Source organism: Arabidopsis thaliana (assembly GCF_000001735.4).
Source record: "Arabidopsis thaliana chromosome 1 sequence".
NCBI lineage: Eukaryota > Viridiplantae > Streptophyta > Magnoliopsida > Brassicales > Brassicaceae > Arabidopsis > Arabidopsis thaliana.
Genome location: NC_003070.9, coordinates 18128484 through 18149413, shown reverse-complemented (window position 1 = coordinate 18149413; position 20930 = coordinate 18128484). Strand labels below are relative to the sequence as shown.

The following is a 20930-nucleotide window of genomic DNA, read 5'->3' as shown; positions in this document are numbered from 1 at the left end:
ATTCAAAAGTTAAGAAAAACATATTAATTGACGAAAATAATATATATATATATATATATATATATATTAATTAGTTCGTAAAGTTCCAAAAAATAACTGTAAAAACAAGAAATTAAGAAGATAAAGTATAAAAGACCGAAATGGGTGCAATTTTAGTTAGTTTTAGAGTTTGGTTATTGGTTTTACTATTTTTTCAGTTTTAATTTTTGTTATATATTAAAAGCTTAAATAAAATTAAACATATGAACACATTTAAAAAAATGTAACCTAAAAAATAAAGTTAATAGTATTATTATTTTTTAACTCTAAAATTAATATTATTAGTTTGCTACTTTGCAAACTTTAAAATAAAATAAAATCTACAAAAATTTGATTGTTGTAATTTGTGTGAAATGGAAAACAAATTGCGTTCGACCCGTAGGATTATTTTCCCACGAACGACTTGGCCAAAAAAACAAAGGAGGCCGAATTGAAGCAACTACTTTTCTCCATCATCATCACCATCGGCGAAATCCGCCAAAAATTGATCTCCATTTGGAAATCCAGATCATGCTCTAGAGCCCTAGTTTAGATCTCGAAGGAAGACAATGGGACGGATCTTCGAGTACTTCGTCGTGTGCGGACTTGGTCCAGAGATGCGAACCGTGGATGGAGATCTTGGATTCCATGGAATGCAAACATTCTACTTGCCTGCTCTTCTTGACCAGTTCCCTCCTACTGATCAATCTCCTTACCCTGCCCCTCCTCCTCAGCTTCCTACTGTTAAGTTTTTCACAACATCTTTTGTAATTCTCGTCGAGATTAGGATTTTGATTGGGTTTAGGTCCATGCTGGTAATTTCTTTGTTGTTAAACGGCGATGAAATGTGGAATCAGCGTTGTCTAGTTGTTAGGTTTCTTCTGTATTTGCTAAACGAAGCATTTCGAAGTTATTAACTGGAGATAAACGTGCTGAATTGGATTGATGTTTTCTAGGTACCTCTAATTAGGTCTCTAGATTAGTTAAGTTGGAATATTGAAGTTGAATTGCCTTCTACCAATAAGGAGCTTTTGAAATTTCTCTCAAAGTGTGGTTATATTTCTTTGCTTTTGGTCTTGTGCTTGTAGTTTGCTTTTGATGCTCCATGGTGAAATGAGTCATCTGTTTAAGAGTTTAACTTGCTTGATTAGGTTAAGCCTTTTAAGAGTTTGTTTTCTTTCGTTAGATAAGACTAGATATATTAAACAAGCGGATTTTTATGATTACGCTTCATTTTCTTTTGGACAGTGTGTTCTTCCTGCTGGGGTGGAGTTCCATTCTTCTGGTTTTGTTTCCAGTGACCCTGCAAGTTTCCCACGGAGCTATCCCATAGTCTTGACGGGTATGTGATTATCCGTATATTGCATACTCGGAGTTTTGTATGCTTTGCATTGTAGCTGCTCTATGTGCGATGTTGTTTCGGTTGCAGTGGAATTATTTTAGCGTAGAAGTCGTCTTGCACTCATTTATCTAGTCTTGTTTCTCTGCCATGTTGGATTTAAGTTGGTTTGTTTTGAATACACCTGCTTTAACTGTGGTGGGTGATCTCTTACTGATTTTATCTTAATAATTTTTGCACAGAGGGTGATGGATCAAAAATATTTGTCAGTTGCATTGCATTTCGGGATCGAGTCTGTGAGGATATTATTGAAGCTTATCGCTTACCGCCGAATACATACGCAGACAAGTGTATCTGTCTTGTGTCTCATGCCCCCAATTTCCGTGTTCTTCGTAATTCTCTCGAAGAGATTTTTGTTCTTTGCTTCTCTTCAGAAGGAAGCTGGTATATACCACTACGCTTAAAACATCTTCTTCTTGTCTATACCTAACATGAATTATGCCTTGCGTTACTGTTCCGTATATATTCAGCAAACATATGTGGGTGGAGCTTGCATTGGTTCTTCATTTACTTTTGTGTTGATTTTACCCTCTTGAAAAGAATTGCTGTATAAAACAAGAAAAACAACACCATTTTTAGGTTTGAACTTTGATGTTAGTGTCCTTCAACCTTTTCAGTAAGCCATTGTGGGATATTATCGCCTATATGGTATCTAATGTGCCATTGCCGACTCCCGGAAAAGACAGAGTCTTGTTTGCTGTCGAGAATTGCCTGCTCTCGGTGGAAGCACCTCCAGAGGATAGTCTTCCTCAGGCAGATGTATGACTTGTGGTTTTGTCTCCTTAATCTGTTTTGAATACCTTTCCTTGGCTACTTTTTAGTATCAACGTTGGAGATTTCCAATTTCCTGACAACTACAAGGGCGACTGTTCCCTGACTTCTTTCAACTTTTTCCAATAAACTTATGTAACGTTTGGCATGTTTTACTGAATGCAGATATCTCTCCAGCCTCTTGTACAATGCTTGGATGTCGACAACTTGATTAAGCTGTTTACATCTGTACTAGTTGAAAGGAGGATTTTGATTCGATCCAACAAGTATGTTTCTCTATGTAGAGACATTATGAGTTTAAGATACATTTTCTAAACAGTTACTATTTCATACTATCTCTATTCAATCACCACACTAATTTTGCCTCATCGTGAATCTCAATAGGTATTCGCTTTTGACTCTGGTGTCTGAATCCATATGTCATTTGATTTATCCTTTTCGATGGCTGGTATGTCATAGAACACTGATGAGATCTCAGTTTATCACTTAAACAAATATGAACTCATTTGTAAGCATGCTAACCCATGCATTTCTACTGACTAAAATATTTCTTCTAATCTTTATTATTTGTTTTGTTGTATGTTTCTGAAGCAAGTCTACATTCCATTACTATTTTTTAGTGGAGTAGACTACATTGATGCACCAACACCATATATGATGGGTCTCCACTCTGATGTCGATACATCCAATCTTGCTATGGATGGCGTGAGTCTAAATTTACGTCATACTTATCCTCTTTAAAATTTGGGCAACCTTATATTGGTCTAAAAACATTGCCATTTCTAGGTTGTAGTGGTGGATCTTGACATAAACCAAATTACTACTTCTGAAGAGATACCTCAGATACCAGAGCCTGAGTTCAGCACTTTGCGAAACGATATCTTGAAACTACTGCACCCTAATGTTGTAGCGATTGATCAGTTGAAGGGCTTTGGTAATTCCGTTGAGCAGTGCCCTAAAAGCCTTAGCAAACCTTGGGGAGAGGATCATGACCTTCAACTCAGGTGACTTTAGGAAACCTTGTCTTGTGATTGCCTACAATTTATTATCTTTTTCCATGGGAACTGTTTGGTTCTCATGTTATCTTGTTTTGTTATACAAAATCCATTTCCTGTGGCAGGGTTATATTCTTAAAGTGTTTTGCATCTATCTTGGGTGGCTACCGCAATTTCATAGTATGTGATATTTATTCTTTCCTTATTTTATTTATTCACCCCTTTTGTACATCTTTTCTTACTTATACGGATTCTTTTGTCAGGAAAACAAAGTTTTTAGCACTGATGCGTTTCTGAAGAGACGGTCTCGTTCCACAAATCAGCCACCAGAGCCTATGGTAAGCTAACTGTTTCATGTATGGAAGGCATATACCTACACTTACTGCATTTCATAACTCAACATTACTATCCATTGTTCCAATTAGTGTGGTAAACCGTCTTTTCACATATTACTTTCGAGTTTTTACTGCATATTTTTATTCATCCAAAAGATGTTGAATAATTTAAGTTACGTTTTATCTGTTGAATAATTACTTTTATTGGTACTCTTCCAATTGTTTTCAGTTGGTTCAATTCTTGGGCTCTTTTGCATTCCTCGATTACCTTGAAAGGCGTCTAAGCTCTGATGAGAAGAGTACTAATCTCCTTGAGAAGTTACAAGATGCAGTTGGAAGGGGTCAAGATGCAATGTCGATTCTGCCTAAATCTTCTATGGAGCCTGAAATAATCACAATAGCCGAGCCAGAAGTTGAAGAATCAGGTATATTTTGATTTGTTGGTAGAATTTGTTAGATAGCAGAAGCTGAATGATAAGAGATTGGGGTTGTTCATTTATAAGAAACTCCCGAGAATGAAAATATATCTAATTGATGGTATACCATTTTTCATAATCTCATGGGGGTTTTGGCTGGCCACCAGTATTTGGAAAGAGACAAAATTTACAAGTTGGTGTAGTATGCATAATAGTAGAAAAAGTACTAAGACTCTTTCACTCTGTTATATTTTTCTGGGGAATAATCGTCCGTCTACTGAGTTTGGGATCATGTTCTGATTTATCTCTATTCTTTTTTGTCAGCCACCAGGTATACCTATGACAGGTTTCCTGCGAGTGTTCGGTCAGAGGAACAAGAAGAAAAGCGAAAGCAGATCCTTGCAGCAGCAAGCGGGGCTCTTGAATCCAATGGAAGGCACCCTCCAAGGTACATCCTGATTTGCTTGGAACAGCGGTATGATTCCCTTACTTATTTTCTACTATCTTCCAATTGTAGCTCACCGCCAGGGAAGAACACCAAAGAAGACAATTTCAGTTCAATGGAGAGGGCTGTAAGTGTTGCTTGTAATCCTGTTGCTATTGCATGGCTTCAAACAAATCAATATGACATGAAGAGGTGCCATGGCTCTGATATTGTAACTACTGTTTGCAGGCAGAAAGAGAACGAATGGTCTTGGATATACAAGTCAAGTTGCAGGTATTTTTTCTTCTTTGTGTATTTAAGAGATTCCAATTGCAAGTTTCTGGAATGATCAACTTCTCCTTCGGAATGATTTTGTCTATTGAGAATTTTGTGAAGGAAAGAACCCCTACAGTACCCAAATTGAAAAACAGTGAAGATCAAGTCTAATGCCACTATTTTATTGGTTTGTTGTGGTTTCCAGGGATTATGGCTCCGTCTTCTGAAACTGGGTTCAGATGAAGATCCTCTTTCTTCATTCGAATACGGCACAATATTGGGTATGTTCCATTTTAATGGGAATGTAAATAAATGTAGACTAAAATTTCCGCTGCAAGAAATTGGTAAACCAAGGAATGAACCAAATTGTTATGCTTAATCAGCCGTATACTAACCAAATGGTTTCCATTGTGATTATGTTTCCGTCTCTGCTGTAAAATCCAGAGAGCTGATGTTTTCTCAATTGAAAATTGAACCCCAAATTTTGCTCATGTAGCTCTGATTGAATCTGATGCTGAGGGGATTGGTGGGAGTGGCTTTATCGAGTGTATACGAGAGCATCTGTATTCGGTAAGCGTAGCAACTGTACGGCATATATATACTGAGCCAGTTTTATTGAGCTCAACCTTACTGTATAGTGGATTTATTTCCTGCAGGGCTGGCATGGTCAATTGTCCGAGGAGCAGTTCATTGCGGTCAAAGAATTGGTAGGTAGATGATCGATTAACTAGTTTTATCTGTATACTGGCCTTCATATTCCCAGTTTCTCAATTGCGTGCACGAGAGCTGTGCATATTTAGATTTGGTCAGATTAGTCCTGGCTGTTGTTGAAAGGTTTTTAGCTTTGGGTAACCCCATTAATGATTTTTTTTTGGGTTTTTGAATTTGGAGTTTAAGAAATCTTTTAAACACTTAACAATGATATTCTTCAACAATGATTATTCATTGTTATCAGCTCAAAATGGCTGTGGGCCGTGCTGCTTCAAGAAGCGATTTGTCGACAGTGCGGGATGCACTTGAAGTTTCTGCAGAAATGTTCAAGAAGGATGCCAATAATGTCTCTGACTATGTTCAGCGTCATCTCATCTCCATACCCATCTGGGAGGAGTTGAGGTATGCAATTTAACATGCTGCCGGCTCTATGAATTTAATGAATTTTTCGGTGCTGCTCAGAAAATAGATTATTCGACTTATTGTGAATTTTTTTGACAGATTTTGGGAAGGTTACTTCGAGTATCTCATGGAGCAGCCTGCAAATGAGTGAGTCTTCTTAAAATTTTGTATTCATCGATAATATCAATTGTTTGTTTGTATAAATGCTCCTTATCACGTTTTGTGATGAAAATAAAAGTCGATCTGTAGCATACTTGATATATTGGCTCTCGCAATGAGCTATTTATAATGGTTTCCATAATTCTTGTTTGTTTCTCTAACTAGATCGCTGAAAGAAAATTTTGGAGAAAAAAAAAGAGATTGATCAGGAATTTACTTTGTCTATGTTTTAGATCTTCAGTCTTTAAATATTTGTAATGCTCGTAGATTGTAAGTAATTTCCATGTCACTCATCGGTATCTTTTTTCGATTTGCCCTAGAGGATGCTTCATCAACTTTTCCATTGTTGTCAACATACTTGAAATTTTATCCCTGTTGAGCATACATCATCTTATTGTCTCTTGCATTATACTGCCAATTAATTTAATCATCATGGGAATTACTAATTCGTGTAACTCTTTATTGTATTTTCTCAGATCTGTGAACTATGCTACTTTGGTCACAGCCAGACTAATCATAGTGGCATCACATATGGTGAATTTCTTATTTTGAGAGTTGACTTATTCTTTACCTTCATTTCTTGATATGTGATAGTTACAGTTCTCTTTATTTAATATGTCTTCACATTACTTTATGCTCTTTTGAAGGCTGGCTTGGGACTTCCTGATACAGAAGCTTGGAACATGATCGAGACAATAGCAGAGAAACAAAAGCTTGGATATAAATTACTGGTAAATTAGGCTTTCTGTTCATATCGTTCTGCAGTTATTGAAATGTCACAGATTTTGTTAACTTTATACTCCATACATTTACAAACTTCAAGCTTTTTAATTGGGCTTTTGGAAACCATAACCAACTGAGTCCATATCTTTTTTGTTGTATCTTGAATTTTGTTTCAGATTAAACTTAGAGGGTTCCTGTCGCATGTTCAGCAACTTCGTGTCGGCTATTGGGGTGCTTCTTCATTTAAGCAGCAGGCCATATCTGCTGGGTTGCCATCCCCGCGTCCAAAAGATGTCTCTGTCTCTGATGAAACCCAGCAACCCTCAGAAGCTTCTGGAAGGAGTTGGGTTCAGAGTATGTTTAGCAGAGATACAGCATCGAGAGCGAACTCGTTCAGTCGTGTTCGTAAGTGGGTATCTGATAATGCATCTTCAGGTATACCCATGATTATTCTTCTTTCTTTGTGGTTGCTATTCTGGCTTGTTGTTGCTGAAGTCAATAACTTGGCAAAACAGACATAACTGCTGCTGCGCAGAAGAAAATTCAGACCAATGTACGTGTTCTGAAGGGTCACGGTGGTGCTGTCACTGCCTTGCACTCTGTGACAAGAAGGGAAGTCTGTGATCTTGTGGGCGATCGCGAGGATGCTGGGTTCTTTATCAGCGGTAGTACAGACTGTCTGGTCGGTATAAAATGCTTGATTGGAAAAATGTTTATATGGTTATTTTTCATTCATCAGTTTTTTAATCATCTAGTTGACGTTGCTTTGCACCTATAAATGTTCTTGATATCTACATTGAGAACACATAAAGAGTGTTATATTATATTAGATCTAAATATCTAAAGGATGGTTGCATTCACTATCTGTTAGGCCTAAAGATCATTACTTAGAGGGTCAAAGGGTAGTTCGCTCATTTGCTATTAATTCTTATCTAGATTAAGTGAATTATTTTGCTTTTATTGTTACCACAGTCGTGGATATAGTAAATTAGAATATTTGGAAGAATAACTTTGCCAAAGTAGAACTGGAACAATAACCCGCATGCTGCTTCTTTTCCTGTGCAATGTGTCAACTTCTTATGGAGATAGTCATTGATTGAAAAGTTTTCACTTAAGAGATGATGAGCTTGCTCTTAAATAGGATGTTGTAGTCTTTCACACTTTCATTTCTTGAAATTTAGATCGAGGTAAACCTTAATACAGAATGGTAATGACAATCTAGCATCCCCTTTTGGTTGCTTCCTGAATTTGAGCAGGTTAAAATTTGGGATCCAAGTCTGCGTGGTTCTGAACTTCGAGCAACTTTGAAAGGACATACTGGGTATACACTATTTCTTATTCACCTTGATGGCTCTCGGGAGTTATGTTTTTTTTTGTTAATTTTTCATATGTGGTGGTTTCTTTAACAGCGCTTCCTTTCTTGTTTTCTTTTCAACTTTTGATGTAGAACCGTGCGTGCTATAAGCTCTGACAGAGGAAAGATAGTTTCAGGATCAGATGATCTATCTGTGATCGTATGGGACAAACAGACAACTCAACTTCTAGAAGAACTGAAAGGCCATGATTCACAGGTTTCCACTACATTCTAGTGTTTTTCTGTCATTAGTACACAGTTCATGAGTGGGAAGTATTAATGGTCAACACAAAATAAACATATAGGCGTGGACATAATTAAATAAACATATAACTATCAGTTATTAGAATCCCATTTGACAGAATGTTCAACGACAATTTGAATTTGTTAAGTTACTATTGTTGACCAATTATTAACTATCCGTCAGTCATAACTCATAAGGCACCAAAGAAGAAGCGATACTTATGGTGACTTACCTTTTTTCTGACTGTATGCTACATCCAAAACTATTCTGCAGGTAAGTTGTGTCAAGATGCTTTCAGGCGAACGTGTCCTCACTGCTGCACATGATGGAACAGTTAAGATGTGGGACGTTCGAACCGATATGTGTGTTGCAACTGTTGGCCGATGCTCTAGTGCCATTCTTTCACTAGAATATGATGACTCCACAGGAATCTTGGCTGCTGCTGGCAGAGATACGTATGTATGCTATATTACTCATAAGTAACAAATGGATTTGCTGTATTGAATGTCACTCACGGATTCAACTATAATGATTGGATAATTATCAGGGTTGCAAATATATGGGATATTCGTTCAGGAAAGCAAATGCATAAGCTGAAAGGGCATACCAAATGGATACGGTGAGCCTTCCCTTGATCTTGCACAACATGTTTCTTTTTGTTGTGATCGAAAAATAAATACAAAGCCAATATACGTATGGCTTTTTCTTCCGTTACAAGTTTATTTTATAATGGACTATCTGCAGGTTGTAGGGTTGCTTCATCGTATTATGGCATTGATTGATATTAACCATTTATTTATTACTTTTTAAATTGTTGTAGGATATTATAATATCTCAGAATCTGCAACTTGTTTGATCAAACTGTGTCAATTCTGCAGATCAATTCGAATGGTCGAAGATACCTTGATTACTGGAAGTGATGACTGGACAGCAAGAGTGTGGTCTGTCTCCAGAGGATCATGCGATGCTGTTTTGGCATGCCATGCTGGGCCAGTACAATCTGTTGAATACTCCCCGTTTGACAAAGGAATAATCACAGGTCCATGCTGATTTCATCTACCATCAGTTCTCAAAAGATTTATTAAGTAGCATCTTTTTCACAAAATAACATCAAAGCTTACGTTAGTGCGTTGCTGTCTATTTTCTTGCAGGCTCGGCGGATGGGTTGCTACGCTTTTGGGAAAATGACGAAGGTGAGAATCTCATTATTAACCTGGATCTAAACACAATTATCAACTATTGCACCAACCATTCCGTTAATATTTTTGTTTCCTTGGTTTATAGGCGGCATTAAATGCGTGAAAAACATAACACTCCATAGTTCTTCTATACTATCAATCAACGCTGGTGAAAATTGGTTAGGCATTGGAGCAGCAGATAACTCAATGTCTCTTTTCCATCGTCCTTCTAACGCCGGAACCAAAGTCTCAGGCTGGCAACTTTATAGAGTACCACAAAGAACAGCCGCCGTGGTACGACCCTCCCTCTTTTCATATTAGTTGGATAGTTGCTCTAAATTTTTCTGGTCATGCGGTTTGATAAGTCTTATGAGATCCTGTAACACCCTCAAAGTAGTATGATAAGACCACACAGTTATTAATCATTGTGTTCTACAACTTCGGCTAGTATGTGTCATTCTCACTGAAACTGAATCTCGGATTTAATGATTCAGGTGAGATGTGTTGCGTCAGATCTCGAGAGGAAACGGATATGTAGCGGTGGCCGAAATGGAGTTCTCCGGCTGTGGGATGCCACCATCAACATCTGATTATGTCTTCCACAACTTTTTCTTTGTGTATTTTTAAGAGTATGTGTTATTGTTACCTTGTATGTTTGCTTATGTTCTTTGAGATATGTGGTTTAAGAAAATTTTGATTTTCTTTTATATATGTTTTCTCAGTGATTCTTGTTTTGATCAATCCACTAATTAATAAACTTTGGCGTTTTAAAATGTATGAAATGAGATTCGATTAAATGTAAGGACCTGTCAAAATTTAGAAATCCAGATATTTGAGCTGATCATTAATAAAAAGTATGTTCATCTTCCATAGACATGTTACATTTACTTTTAAGTTTATCTTGGAATGGAAGATTCCAATGCTCAAATAATCTCTTGTTATACACAATTTTAATGGTTATACTTATTATTTTCTTGTGAGAAAGAGATAAATTGGGTCTTTTGACGAGTTTATCTTCTTCTTCTTTTTTTTCTCGCAAGATTAGGATTTTATTCATAACAACATGGGTTACAAAACAGATTACAGCCCATAAAGGCCCACACAATATATTGCTTCAACTTGAAGAAAGTTTATCATTAGTTTCATTCCCAAACAAACGTGTCAACAGTGGTACACGTGTTGGATGAAAATTCTAAAAGCTTTCCGACATCACCACCGCCATCTAAGATGCTGATTCTGGTGAAGAAAATCATTGCCGATAACTGAAATTCGACTATTGATTCTTCTGATTTTCACCGACAAAGCTGGTTGCAAAACGAATCAAAACTCCGAACAATTGAAATCACGGCTAAAAGGCATCTTAAAATCGCGAAGGAAATTTCTTTCTTTTCTTCAATTTTATTTGCAAACTATCCTTGAAATTTCAGTAATCCGTATACCCAACATGACGATCCGGAGAAAAGCCACCAACTAAAGGTTCTAAATAGATCTAAGTCACCATAAGATGGTTAAGCTTCGCTTCAAATCCAACAAACATAAAAACACTTGTATAAACTATAAACATATAAGATAGGTGTGTCATCTCTCATAAAACTCTGTAAAGACAGAGACGAAAGACAATTCCCCTTTATTGGAAGCAAACAAACAACACCTAACAAAAGCGACGACATAAAAACACGGCAACGGAAAGCCATGTCTACGGCAATGAAAAAATCATGTTGACGGCAAGAACACGGCAACGGAATAGCCCTGTTAACGGCGATGAAAGATAAAAGCTTCTCTCTCTAGACAGAAAAGAGAGAGAGAGGGGTCCTTAACTTATTAGATTTTTCATTCACGAGTTTATCTACAAATACAGAATATATATGAAAAAGATAAATACATAAATAATAATAATTTGGAATTTAAAAAGAATATCAAGTTGGTTTTATCACAATACCCTCAAGATCATGATTTCGTTTTCAAAAGAAAAGATTGAGAAAATTGGTTCTCACTAATATTATGATAATTATTAGAACTGTAGCATAGTAGTTGATGCCCACTCACGAAAAACGAAGCCTCATTGACATTTATGTTTTGGTACAAATTAAGAAAGAAAGAAAACACAAATGAATAGCAAGTTTATTAAGAGAAACATGTTGGTATAAAAATAGTCATCAAAGTCAACCCATCATTCGTTGACCCATTGGAGGAGCCATCATCTCTTGTTGCTGACCCATTCGCTGCTTTTGCACGTTCCCAATCCATCCTAAATACACCAAGATATGCAATAAGTCAAATTAATCATTTCTAAAACCCATTATTTAGAATATTTATTTTAAAGAGATCTAAGAGCTTGTTGGTTTACCAATGGAAGGGTCAAGGCCACGATTCTTGAGTTCACGATATTCTTGGCAAAGAGCACAATATTCACAGAAGCAATGAGTGATCCAATCTGGAGCTGGAGCATCCGGTAACCCGTACTTGCTTCGGAGCTTGGTCCGGAATGTGCATGTATACACACACGGTATCGCAAACAAACAACATATCAACCCATACAACATTCCAGCCGTCCCACAACCTGCAACATACGCATATATACTTAAACGTACATAATATATGTTTATGCATGCTACATTGATAATTATTGAACCTATCAAAATATATGTATACATGACAGTATCAAATGCAACAATTGCACATACTAAAAACCGATTTTGTATACTTTTGTTTTCTTGAATTGAATGTAAAAGATAATGTATACTTACTGGTCGCTCCTTCATCGATAACCTCTGCGATCTGTCCGAACGTGACGAATGGAAAACAGCATGTGATGAGAGCTAATACAAAAACACAACGAATACAGAAGAATCATTTTGCAATGTAAGGATGGACCTTCAAGATAGAATTATTCAAAATTTTGAATTCTAACCATTTTCGCCGTCGTTCATGCAATCAAATAGACCTGAAGTCCAGTTCGATGGCTGTGTATGGACCGGTCCGGCCATTGATACTCCATATGGTTGGTTAAATGTTGCACTTTGATTGATATACGTAGGTGGACCAGGTCTCATCGGTACTTGGTTTGGTTGGTTAACCACTCCACCGTTGTTGGGATATATCTGCTCAGCTTGCAGAACCCGTTTCTCGTCAACCGGTTGTTCAGATTGTGCATGAAAGACCGGATTAAAGTTATTGTTCATCCTCGGGCTCGGAGTTTGGTCTGGTCGACCCATTTTTGTAAACCAAAGAGAAGTGATTAGGGTGGTTTGAAAATAAAGGTTTTAACCTTTTCCTTCTCTTTTTTTTGTGTGGAAAAGATTTAGAATGAAGGTTTGGTTTATATAAAGGTTGATGATTCCTGTGCAATTTGAACTAGTTTGAAAATTTCGTTACATCTTGCATTTTTATTTTATAATACAACATTGCCATGTCGTATATTAAAAAATTCGATTGAATTAAAATTCTGATTCGTTTATCTTATAAATGAAACTAGCTCTATCTGTCATCATGGTTCTTTGGAACATGGACCTATGAGTTGATTGATATCATTCTCGCGAAAATGTAAATATATCTAACCTACATTCTATATGCAACAAAATTGAATGCGATTTAAGTTATATCCGCAAATTAGTTTTATTTACTTGTATCATAAAACAAAAAGGATTTGACTTCGTAACCTTGTTGACTTCTATTGGTGGTGGGAACTTTTATAATCTATAAGTCGGAAAAAAACATAAATTGGTATTGACTATGGAAAATGATACTTCCCATTTGATAATGCTAAACATGATTGTCTATGCTGCACATGGCTTTCTTTGTTTGCTTAAAAGACTTTTGACTTATGCCAATGTGTTATGATCCAAGCTAAGGACTTGAGAAGGTTAATATATTTAGGTGGTGTTATTCAATTATGGAGTTAAAATCTATTATTTAAAGTTTAGATGATTGACTTCCTGATATTGGCATATTGCTTTTAAGAATATGTTTGCTTGGATTTCAAAATCTCTGGAGTATATCTTGGATTTTGATTCTAATGATTTACTCATGAAACTCCAAAAGTGTTTCATTTCAAATAAATTAATATACAAATATTTTACAAGTCTTTTAGTTTTGAATAACACTGAATTTTAATAAACTATTTAAAATCTTAATTGAATAACAACAAACTTTAAAATCTATTAAGCATGATTTAAAAAGATAAGCTCCAGTAACACTAGATTTTAAAGCTGGATTTAGAATCATTAGATGAATAACAGTACATTATTGTTGAATTTCAATTCTATTAAAATCCATCAATGAATAACTGCAAGAAGTTAAAAAGTTGAATATCCTTAGTGAAGGATCAAGGAACATCAAAGTCGTTGTAGTATAGTGGTAAGTATTCCCGCCTGTCACGCGGGTGACCCGGGTTCGATCCCCGGCAACGGCGTTTTTTTCCCAACTTTTTTGAAGCAGCTGAAATCATTGTGGGCCGTAAGAGGCCCAAACGCGTTGTTTGAGTTTAAACTTTTAATCAACTCAAAGTAAGTTAATTTCCCTTAATACTCTTGTTGGTTCATTGACGAGGGATTTTGGCATCTGTTTTTTTTCATTGTCTCACTGGAGATGCATTTATTGAAAACAAACAGTAAGATGACTTCGCAACACTACGGTCACTCCTCGTCTGGTCATATATCTTGTCAAGAGCTTGCTCATGCTCATGACTGTATACCTACTACCTACTACATCTCAAGCTTATCCACGTCGAAAAACTCGAGATGGCCATTGAAGCAGCTTTCAAACCAGCGAGAACGATGTGCTTGCCTCTTGGCGACCAGAAGAGAGCATCAGCTTCCTTGTCGTCAAAGGTAGCTAGCTTTGAAACTTTTCCAGGGTTTTGGGGTGTCTCCATAGAATAGAAACTGACATTTGGCTTTGATTGATCTCCGTGAATCACGGCAAACCTGTGACCGCTCGGCTCCCACGCGAAAGCAAGGATTTTCTCATCCACTTCAAGAGCCTCGGTGGTAATGCCTTGTACCTTATTGAAGCGGAAAAGCTCAAACAGAGAGCACGTATGTCGAGTAACTTGGACAGCAAGATACTTTCCTTTGCTCTGCCAGTACATCTTACAGTCGCTAACGCTGAGAATATCCTTGTGCATCAGCTCCACATAGCCCGGTATTTGCAGAAAAACAACCTTTTTAGGCTGGTTCTTGACATCCCCTTTCAACAGTGAAAGGATTGGTTCAGTAGGAGACCAAGACATGCCCACAACATCATCAAAATTCACAGCCGCGCCTTCTTGCGTAGCAGTCTGAAAGTCTTAGTCTCATAAACAGATACAGTGTTTTTGATAAGTGTGGCAAAGTATTTATCATCTTTTCCCCCAGCCCATCTAAGGAAAAAAAGAGAGGTTATGTCAATGAATGTATTAAGAATTCTATTCAAAGGAAATTCAAGAAAGTACCTAATTATAGGCCATGAGTTGTCAACAACATGACCATCTACTCCAGCCATTATTCTCCCAGTTCTCACATCAAAGATTCTTAACCAGGGTTCCTGCAATTTGGATGCAAATAAGAATACTTTGCATCAAAATGAGATTGGAAGTAGAGAAGCAACGATGATCTATGGAATCTCTCGTCTGTCACCAGTTTGGCACTTGAAAAGTTTTTACCATTCTTAACCTCTTGTAAGAATTTTACATTATTGAATCTTTACTTCTCTTCTTATCATATTTTTGGACTTGGTTACTTTTTTTCCCTGGAATAAGAGATCAGGTTGGCCTGTGCTTCTACGTTTTTGTTATGTATTTTGCAAACAAATTGCTCAATTGGTTTCATCATGCCTATTTTCAGTTACAAGAGATCTTCTCTGATAAGTATAAACTTGAGACCCCATTATCTCACCTCTTAGATTATAAAACTTCAATTTTGGCAGCTACATAGTAACATGCTACGCTACTTTTAGTATTTTTTGGTGAAATTTTCTAGTCAACACTTGGTCTATGACTCTTTAATATGTTTTGTTTGTTGTATCTATGTATACTTCTATTCAACTTTCTCTCTACTGTCTGAATATGAAATCCTCCTATAGGCCTTTGTTTCAAGAAATATATTGAGAAGAAAATCATAGATTTGAAATGGAAAAACAGATTCCTCTGCTGTACATTATTATTTGCCGCAGTTTCGCTATTCGATTTGAGAATGTACACAAGTTTTCAGTACAATATATGTCAGTTTTAATACCAACTGTATTGTTTTCAGTCAGTGCATTGTCGACGGAGCTGGATGTTGCTGCGGTAATGGCGGTACCGGATAAGCCGGTACAGCATAAGGAGCAACTCCAAGATGATGGTGATGGTGATGATGATGAGTTCCCATTGGAGGTGGAAGCATCACAGGTGTTCCAACAGCTGAACCCATATGATCAGGTGGTGCGATGATCGGTTGTCCCACTGGCGCACCACCATACATCCCTAATCCAGCCATTGTTGGGGGATGATGTTGTTGTGGTTGCGGTTGTGGCTGTGGTTGTGGCTGAGCTGGTCTATGTTTAACCACTTGCGGTTGTTGTCCTCCTCCTGTAACCGCAGGAGCTTGATTGTTCACAGTGGTGATGTCGTGAATGCTAGACCGCCTTCTATCTCGGTTCATCGAGTTAAGCCTGATGAAGTATTTTTGAGCATGACTTGCAACTTGTGTTGGAGTTCTTGAGATCACAAAGTTCCTTGAAATGCTTCTCCAATCTCCTTTCCCAAACTTGTCCAAACCCAAAAGAAACAACCTTCCAAACAAAACAGAGTATTCAATAAAGGTAAAGAATCTTCCAAATCTTTTTTCACTCTTTTAAGTCTAAATAATATCAATGGATAGATGATGGAGATGAAGGAGAAGAAGAAGAAACCGATGCTCTTCTTCAGTCCATGGAATCCCTTTTCTTCTCTCTTGCTCAGCTCTCGAGCCACCACTTCTTCCTCCATTGGAGCTACTTATCCCGGAGGTGCCAGGATTTGGTTTCTTCTCAGATGATCCAGAGGAATGAGAGTCTCTGTTGGCAGGAGAAGTAGCTGCTGCTGCTGCTTCATCTACGATGAGACCTTTGCGGTGATGATAACGAGGTAAAGGAACTTGACCATTCTCGATTGCTTTGACATCTTCTAAAAGGATTTGGTAATGTTTCTTTACTTCTTCTAAGGCTTTGCTTGGTACCATTGACGACATTTTGTTCCATTGATCCTCTGTTATCTCTTCCTCTACACAATGCAACGCAATTGCGTTCTCGAATGCTTTCTCTTCTTCTCTGCTCCATGTTGCCACCACACTCTCCATTCGATTGCTTCAATCTTTTCTTCTCTGTTTCTCTCTCTCTCTCTCTTCTCTTTGGTTTAATCGTGTGGTGGACATGATAGTGTTTTTGAAACGCATATGTGAATGGGTCAGATTCTTTACCTTTTGGAGTTTTGTGAAACTTTTTTTTTTGTTTGGTATTAAGTTGAGGTGCGCATGATAAGAATGGACATTTGTATATGCGCATGATAAGAATGGACATTTGTATATGCGCATGATAGTATAGAGGACAGTGCATATGCGCAGGATAAGTAAGAGGTTGATTGGGACTTTATCTTATTCACAAGGATCAATCAGTTGGGTTTGTTTTCTATTGTGTCACTCATAAGGAAAGAGTACGCATAGGATAAGATTCTTGTAGTTGACGATTACTCTTCACTTTTCTTTGAAATTTGATCCTTATTCATTCTTTAGAGACTTTGGTCATTTCGATTTATATTACTCGAATACAATGCAAAAGATTAGTGTAGCTTTACCTTTTGATATTTATAAAACATTTATTTCAAAAAATTTATATTTTTTTTTTGAATTTTGTTAAGACAAATGCAGTTTGAAACAATTGATCACATTTTAAAACTTTATATTAGTGAGCATCATTATAATTAATAGAGAATGTAAATAATAGAGTTTTAAAATGTAAAAGAATGTAAAACAATACCGTCGCCGAGTTTACTGAATTCAGACATCGCGTTTTATAATCAGTCGTAAAGATAAATAGCGACCAAAAATTATAATCGCAGGTCGCTATATCCAGCGACTTCCATACGAACAACATTTGGTCGCGGTCGCCAACGACTAACAAACGAACATCACATAAATAGTATAAATGCAAAATTCGGAAAAACAATAAACTAATCGAGATTTGAAAAAGAATTTTATCAAGATCAAAATATTTTCTTTTTCCAAGATCTACATACTTGTTAATAGAACATGCATGAAAACAAACTCGATTAAAGAAATTTATTTAACATAGTATCGAATACATAAAATGATAAATCTTCATTCAACAACCCATCTATAAATTTCTAGAGCTAGAAAAACGTTTTTTTTTTTTTTTTTACGTCATTTCTCATCTCTCTTTTAAATAATAGGTGGAAATTAATAGATGGGTTGTTGAATGAAGATTTTCTTCCAAATAAGCTCGTATATATAATGGTCATCTGATCCAGAATTTGTCTTTGGAAGGTAATGGGCCTTTCGCGATAAGGAGCTTGACTGTTAGGCTTCCCTGCGTATGTCACCCCACCCAAGTCACTAAGGTACGATCTTTTTTTTTTTTTCTTTTTTTTTTTGTTAAAGTTCTTACCATCTTTCACTTCAATAATAAGTTTTTTTTGAATTGTGAGATCTCACACCATATATATATGGACACTTAAAAGTCTAAATGAATCGGATACTTTACTTTCTATAAGACAACAACAAAAAAGTGTAAATGAATCAAAATATGTGAAAAAATCAACTTAACGGGTACTTAATTCATTGAAAAATTGCTGGCTAGCTTTTTGTAGACAACCTTTTATATTTCCAGTTGTTAATATTTGGGCTTTTGTTGGAGACGTTTCTTGAATATTTTAGCTACTTTCTATGTCTTGAGGAATTTGAACTTTCTCAAGGTGTGTTATAGCCTTTATTGGGGCTGGGTAAAATATTCGTTCGATCCGCTTCGATTCGGTATTCGATTTGATTTGATTCAAAAAATCCGAATATCCGTAAGATTTTGGACCAAAGCAAATATGAAAATGTAGTATTCGTAAAAACCGAATCAAATAGCAAATATTGTCTTTTTTAAAATCGAATATCCGCTTTGATCCGTATCTTTTGATATATATTAGAATATATAGTTATATCTATATGTAGATATCATAAATAGTTTGTGTATTGTTGCTACCTTATGTTTTTATGTTAAGATGTTTGTTTTATCATTTTTTTTATGTTGTGTTTTGATCAATGACATCAAAATTAAACTATCGGATTTTAGTTTTTGGAATTAGTTTGATAACATTTTTGTTGACCGGTAATAACAACAAAGGTTATATTTGGTATTTATAACTTATTTTGAAAGTATGTTAAATAAAAATTTTGAATATCTGATATGCTTATATAGTTTACATATTTTTTTAATATTTATACGTATCAAAGTAGATATCCGCAAATATCACAAAAAAATTCGGATATTCAAAATTCCGGATATCCGGAAAGTTTCGAATCAAAGCAAATCATAAAATCAAGTATTCGATTAAAACGAATCAAATAACAAATATCACAATTTTTCCGGATATTTGCTTCGTGTCCAGGCCTATCCGCCTTTATAGGCCCATAGACAGTATGTGTTAAATTATAATCCAATATTGTACGGATGATTATACTATATAGTTCCGAATATATATCATTGTGTTACAGCTGGGAATGAATCAAATTAACGTAATGTACGGAAGAAGAACTATAGAAGCTTTGTTTTTTGTGGGCTTCAAATTTCAATATGTCAATTATGAGAATAATCAAGTAAATATTGTAAATACATACTCTAATAAGAAAATAAGGCCTAAAGTTTAGGATATGAGAATGTTAGAGTGCAATTTAAGAAAATGTCCGGTGCAACGCGACATTTGCGTGTTTTTCACATCCATGCATGCGTACTATATGTATCCCCGCAATCTTAGTCAAATATCAAATATTCAAACGAGAGATTTCATCTACCGCTGATTCATTTGCTTCGCGTATATCACTATATGGATTTGATAATTACTAGTATATATATTGTTACTATTGAGATTATTACAAACGAACAAAGAAAAACCATTTTTGCCAACAACCAAAAAAGGACAAAGAAAATAAAACAAGTAGTATTCTACTGACATATATGCAATAGATATTTAACTCTCTAATTTCTTAAACATCATTCAATTAATATTTGATGAAATGAAATCTTAAATAATATAAACCGAATATCAAAGTCATTAACTAACAAAAAGAAAGGAAAAAAAGAAGGAATATCAGAGTCATCATCAAGTCAACTACCACCGTGCATTATGGCGACGATATCAAAACGTCGGACTACTCAAACTTTATTTAGACAGCTCAGTTAATTCGAATCTAATTTGTCCTATTTACTAAGTAGCACAAAAACTAATTTTGAGCATTTCTCGGCTTATTTCGAACCCGTATATCGAAACAATCTTTATTTTATGTAACAAATAAGTATAGTATAAATTGAAGATGTAAGGTTAAAAAATGTGCCCAACCTCCAATAACAGTAGGTCATACCAAATACATTCAAAACTTTGACTATTTGGCTTTTTTTTTTAAAAATGGTACCACTCCACCTCCATTCTTCCTTGAACGTAAAGTAACCTTTTTTACTCTCTTCTTTCCCTCATTTTCATACCTTTTTCACAAATCCAATACTCAAACCCCATACATATGTGCCAAATATGAAATTAGTACGTATTACTCTATATCATAATTTGAAATTTTCATTAAACTACTATGTACTTTATTAATTATTCCCACTTATATAAAACTCCGCTCAAGCTGTAATTTCTTCGAGATTAACAAAAAAGAAACACCTTTTTAATCATAAAATCTCAAACCTTTTTTCTCTAATCATTTCTCTTTATCTCTTTCTTGCTCTCTCTCTCTCTCTCTCTCTCTGGCTCCATGACCTCTCTTGCTTCTTCACCTTCATCAAACTCTTCTCTAGCTACAAGGCCATGACGAAACAACCTAAGCCGTGTAGTTTCCTCTTCCACATCTCTCTACTCTCTGCGTTGTTTGTTTTCCTTCTCATTTCTTTTGCTTTTACGACTTCTTACAAGCTTAAATCCGGCATTAATAGTTTAGGCCATAAGAGAATTCTAGCAAGTAATTTTGATTTTACTCCGTTTCTCAAGAATAAAGATCGCACTCAACGGCAACGTCAAAGTCCAAGCCTGACTGTAAAAGAAAACGGTTTCTGGTACAATGATGAGGAACGGGTGGTACCTAGCGGTCCAAACCCTTTGCATCACTAGCTAAAAGGTTTTTGACTTGTTTCAATAGATTTTTGTTGCGTTTTTGGATTAATATTTTTGTTACGACAACATACATGAGCATGGATATATCATGATTAAATATTGTGTAAGTGTATTAAATTGACGTTACCATCATATTGTTGATGGTTTCTTGATTTGAAGGGTTCATTAATATCTATTAATAGCTCCGAATTTTGTATAT

At 35.9% G+C, this 20930-nt stretch overlaps 6 protein-coding genes, 1 long non-coding RNA gene and 1 other non-coding gene across 12 annotated transcripts; 4 read left to right on the top strand and 4 right to left on the bottom strand.

Annotated features, from left to right (window-relative positions):
* The first annotated feature begins 394 nt into the window (after positions 1-394).
* On the top strand, positions 395-10240 carry SCD1 (stomatal cytokinesis defective / SCD1 protein (SCD1)). 4 transcript variants are annotated; one of them, NM_180628.4, is made up of 31 exons: positions 395-761; positions 1267-1360; positions 1600-1801; positions 2035-2176; positions 2354-2454; positions 2573-2636; positions 2780-2893; positions 2975-3192; positions 3309-3363; positions 3447-3521; positions 3748-3943; positions 4259-4382; positions 4452-4506; positions 4608-4652; positions 4840-4915; positions 5131-5204; positions 5291-5341; positions 5590-5747; positions 5847-5894; positions 6383-6440; positions 6554-6637; positions 6806-7064; positions 7145-7311; positions 7886-7950; positions 8077-8200; positions 8501-8682; positions 8775-8846; positions 9106-9266; positions 9379-9420; positions 9512-9699; positions 9900-10230. In NM_180628.4, exons 1-31 carry the CDS (start codon positions 588-590, stop codon positions 9993-9995), a joined length of 3564 nt encoding a protein of 1187 aa, NP_850959.1. In that variant the 5' UTR covers positions 395-587; the 3' UTR covers positions 9996-10230. The 4 variants fall into 4 exon arrangements, with proteins under 4 accessions (NP_850959.1, NP_001320175.1, NP_001185177.1 ...); NM_001333364.1 differs by having other exon boundaries at positions 418-761; positions 7145-7950; positions 9900-10240; NM_001198248.1 differs by lacking the exons at positions 9106-9266; positions 9379-9420; positions 9512-9699; positions 9900-10230 and adding an exon at positions 8912-9016 and having other exon boundaries at positions 433-761.
* Positions 10241-10282: 42 nt separating this feature from the next.
* Positions 10283-11437, bottom strand: AT1G49032 (uncharacterized protein). Of its 2 annotated transcripts, NM_001333363.1 has the most exons (2): positions 11345-11437; positions 10354-11251 (listed from the first exon to the last, which is right to left on the bottom strand). In NM_001333363.1, the coding sequence occupies exon 2, from the start codon at positions 11097-11099 to the stop codon at positions 10926-10928; it is 174 nt and encodes a 57-aa protein (NP_001319179.1). In that variant the 5' UTR covers positions 11100-11251; positions 11345-11437; the 3' UTR covers positions 10354-10925. The 2 variants fall into 2 exon arrangements, with proteins under 2 accessions (NP_001117457.1, NP_001319179.1); NM_001123985.2 differs by lacking the exon at positions 11345-11437 and having other exon boundaries at positions 10283-11245.
* On the bottom strand, positions 11334-12748 carry AT1G49030 (PLAC8 family protein). The gene is made up of 4 exons (NM_103796.4): positions 12317-12748; positions 12153-12224; positions 11753-11965; positions 11334-11653 (listed from the first exon to the last, which is right to left on the bottom strand). The coding sequence occupies exons 1-4, from the start codon at positions 12618-12620 to the stop codon at positions 11568-11570; spliced, it is 675 nt and encodes a 224-aa protein (NP_175332.1). The 5' UTR covers positions 12621-12748; the 3' UTR covers positions 11334-11567.
* A 996-nt stretch (positions 12749-13744) lies between these two features.
* On the top strand, positions 13745-13816 carry AT1G49020. The gene has a single exon. It is a non-coding gene; the product is annotated as a tRNA-Asp (tRNA).
* Positions 13817-14101: 285 nt separating this feature from the next.
* Positions 14102-14886, bottom strand: AT1G49015 (DPP6 N-terminal domain-like protein; the record flags this gene model as incomplete). Its single annotated transcript, NM_103795.1, has 3 exons — positions 14102-14683; positions 14713-14764; positions 14837-14886. 3 exons carry the CDS (start codon positions 14884-14886, stop codon positions 14102-14104), a joined length of 684 nt encoding a protein of 227 aa, NP_564538.1.
* A 510-nt stretch (positions 14887-15396) lies between these two features.
* Positions 15397-16869, bottom strand: AT1G49010 (Duplicated homeodomain-like superfamily protein). Its single transcript, NM_103794.3, has 2 exons — positions 16276-16869; positions 15397-16155 (listed from the first exon to the last, which is right to left on the bottom strand). Exons 1-2 carry the CDS (start codon positions 16698-16700, stop codon positions 15636-15638), a joined length of 945 nt encoding a protein of 314 aa, NP_564537.1. The 5' UTR covers positions 16701-16869; the 3' UTR covers positions 15397-15635.
* An 866-nt stretch (positions 16870-17735) lies between these two features.
* Positions 17736-17954, top strand: AT1G07527. The gene has a single exon (NR_139262.1). It is a non-coding gene; the product is annotated as an other RNA (long non-coding RNA).
* CLE11 (CLAVATA3/ESR-RELATED 11) lies at positions 17892-20890 on the top strand. The gene is made up of 2 exons (NM_148572.3): positions 17892-18010; positions 20266-20890. Exon 2 carries the CDS (start codon positions 20429-20431, stop codon positions 20726-20728), a length of 300 nt encoding a protein of 99 aa, NP_683413.1. The 5' UTR covers positions 17892-18010; positions 20266-20428; the 3' UTR covers positions 20729-20890.
* Positions 20891-20930: the final 40 nt, after the last annotated feature.

What these genes read in the sequence shown, in the direction of transcription:
- AT1G49010 (NM_103794.3), bottom strand. Translation starts at nt 16,700, where the DNA reads ATGGAGAGTGTGGTGGCAACATGGAGCAGAGAAGAAGAGAAAGCATTC. An exon ending in TGGACTGAAGAAGAGCATCG is followed by an intron (nt 16,156 to 16,275) that starts GTTTCTTCTTCT and finishes TTTGTTTGGAAG; the next exon opens with GTTGTTTCTTTTGGGTTTGG.
- AT1G49030 (NM_103796.4), bottom strand. Translation starts at nt 12,620, where the DNA reads ATGGGTCGACCAGACCAAACTCCGAGCCCGAGGATGAACAATAACTTT. An exon ending in CATGAACGACGGCGAAAATG is followed by an intron (nt 12,225 to 12,316) that starts GTTAGAATTCAA and finishes TTTTTGTATTAG; the next exon opens with CTCTCATCACATGCTGTTTT. An exon ending in TATCGATGAAGGAGCGACCA is followed by an intron (nt 11,966 to 12,152) that starts GTAAGTATACAT and finishes CGTATGTTGCAG; the next exon opens with GTTGTGGGACGGCTGGAATG.
- CLE11 (NM_148572.3), top strand. Translation starts at nt 20,429, where the DNA reads ATGACGAAACAACCTAAGCCGTGTAGTTTCCTCTTCCACATCTCTCTA.
- AT1G49032 (NM_001333363.1), bottom strand. Translation starts at nt 11,099, where the DNA reads ATGGCTTTCCGTTGCCGTGTTTTTATGTCGTCGCTTTTGTTAGGTGTT.
- SCD1 (NM_180628.4), top strand. Translation starts at nt 588, where the DNA reads ATGGGACGGATCTTCGAGTACTTCGTCGTGTGCGGACTTGGTCCAGAG. An exon ending in GTGGCTACCGCAATTTCATA is followed by an intron (nt 3,364 to 3,446) that starts GTATGTGATATT and finishes TTCTTTTGTCAG; the next exon opens with GAAAACAAAGTTTTTAGCAC. An exon ending in GGGCATACCAAATGGATACG is followed by an intron (nt 8,847 to 9,105) that starts GTGAGCCTTCCC and finishes TCAATTCTGCAG; the next exon opens with ATCAATTCGAATGGTCGAAG.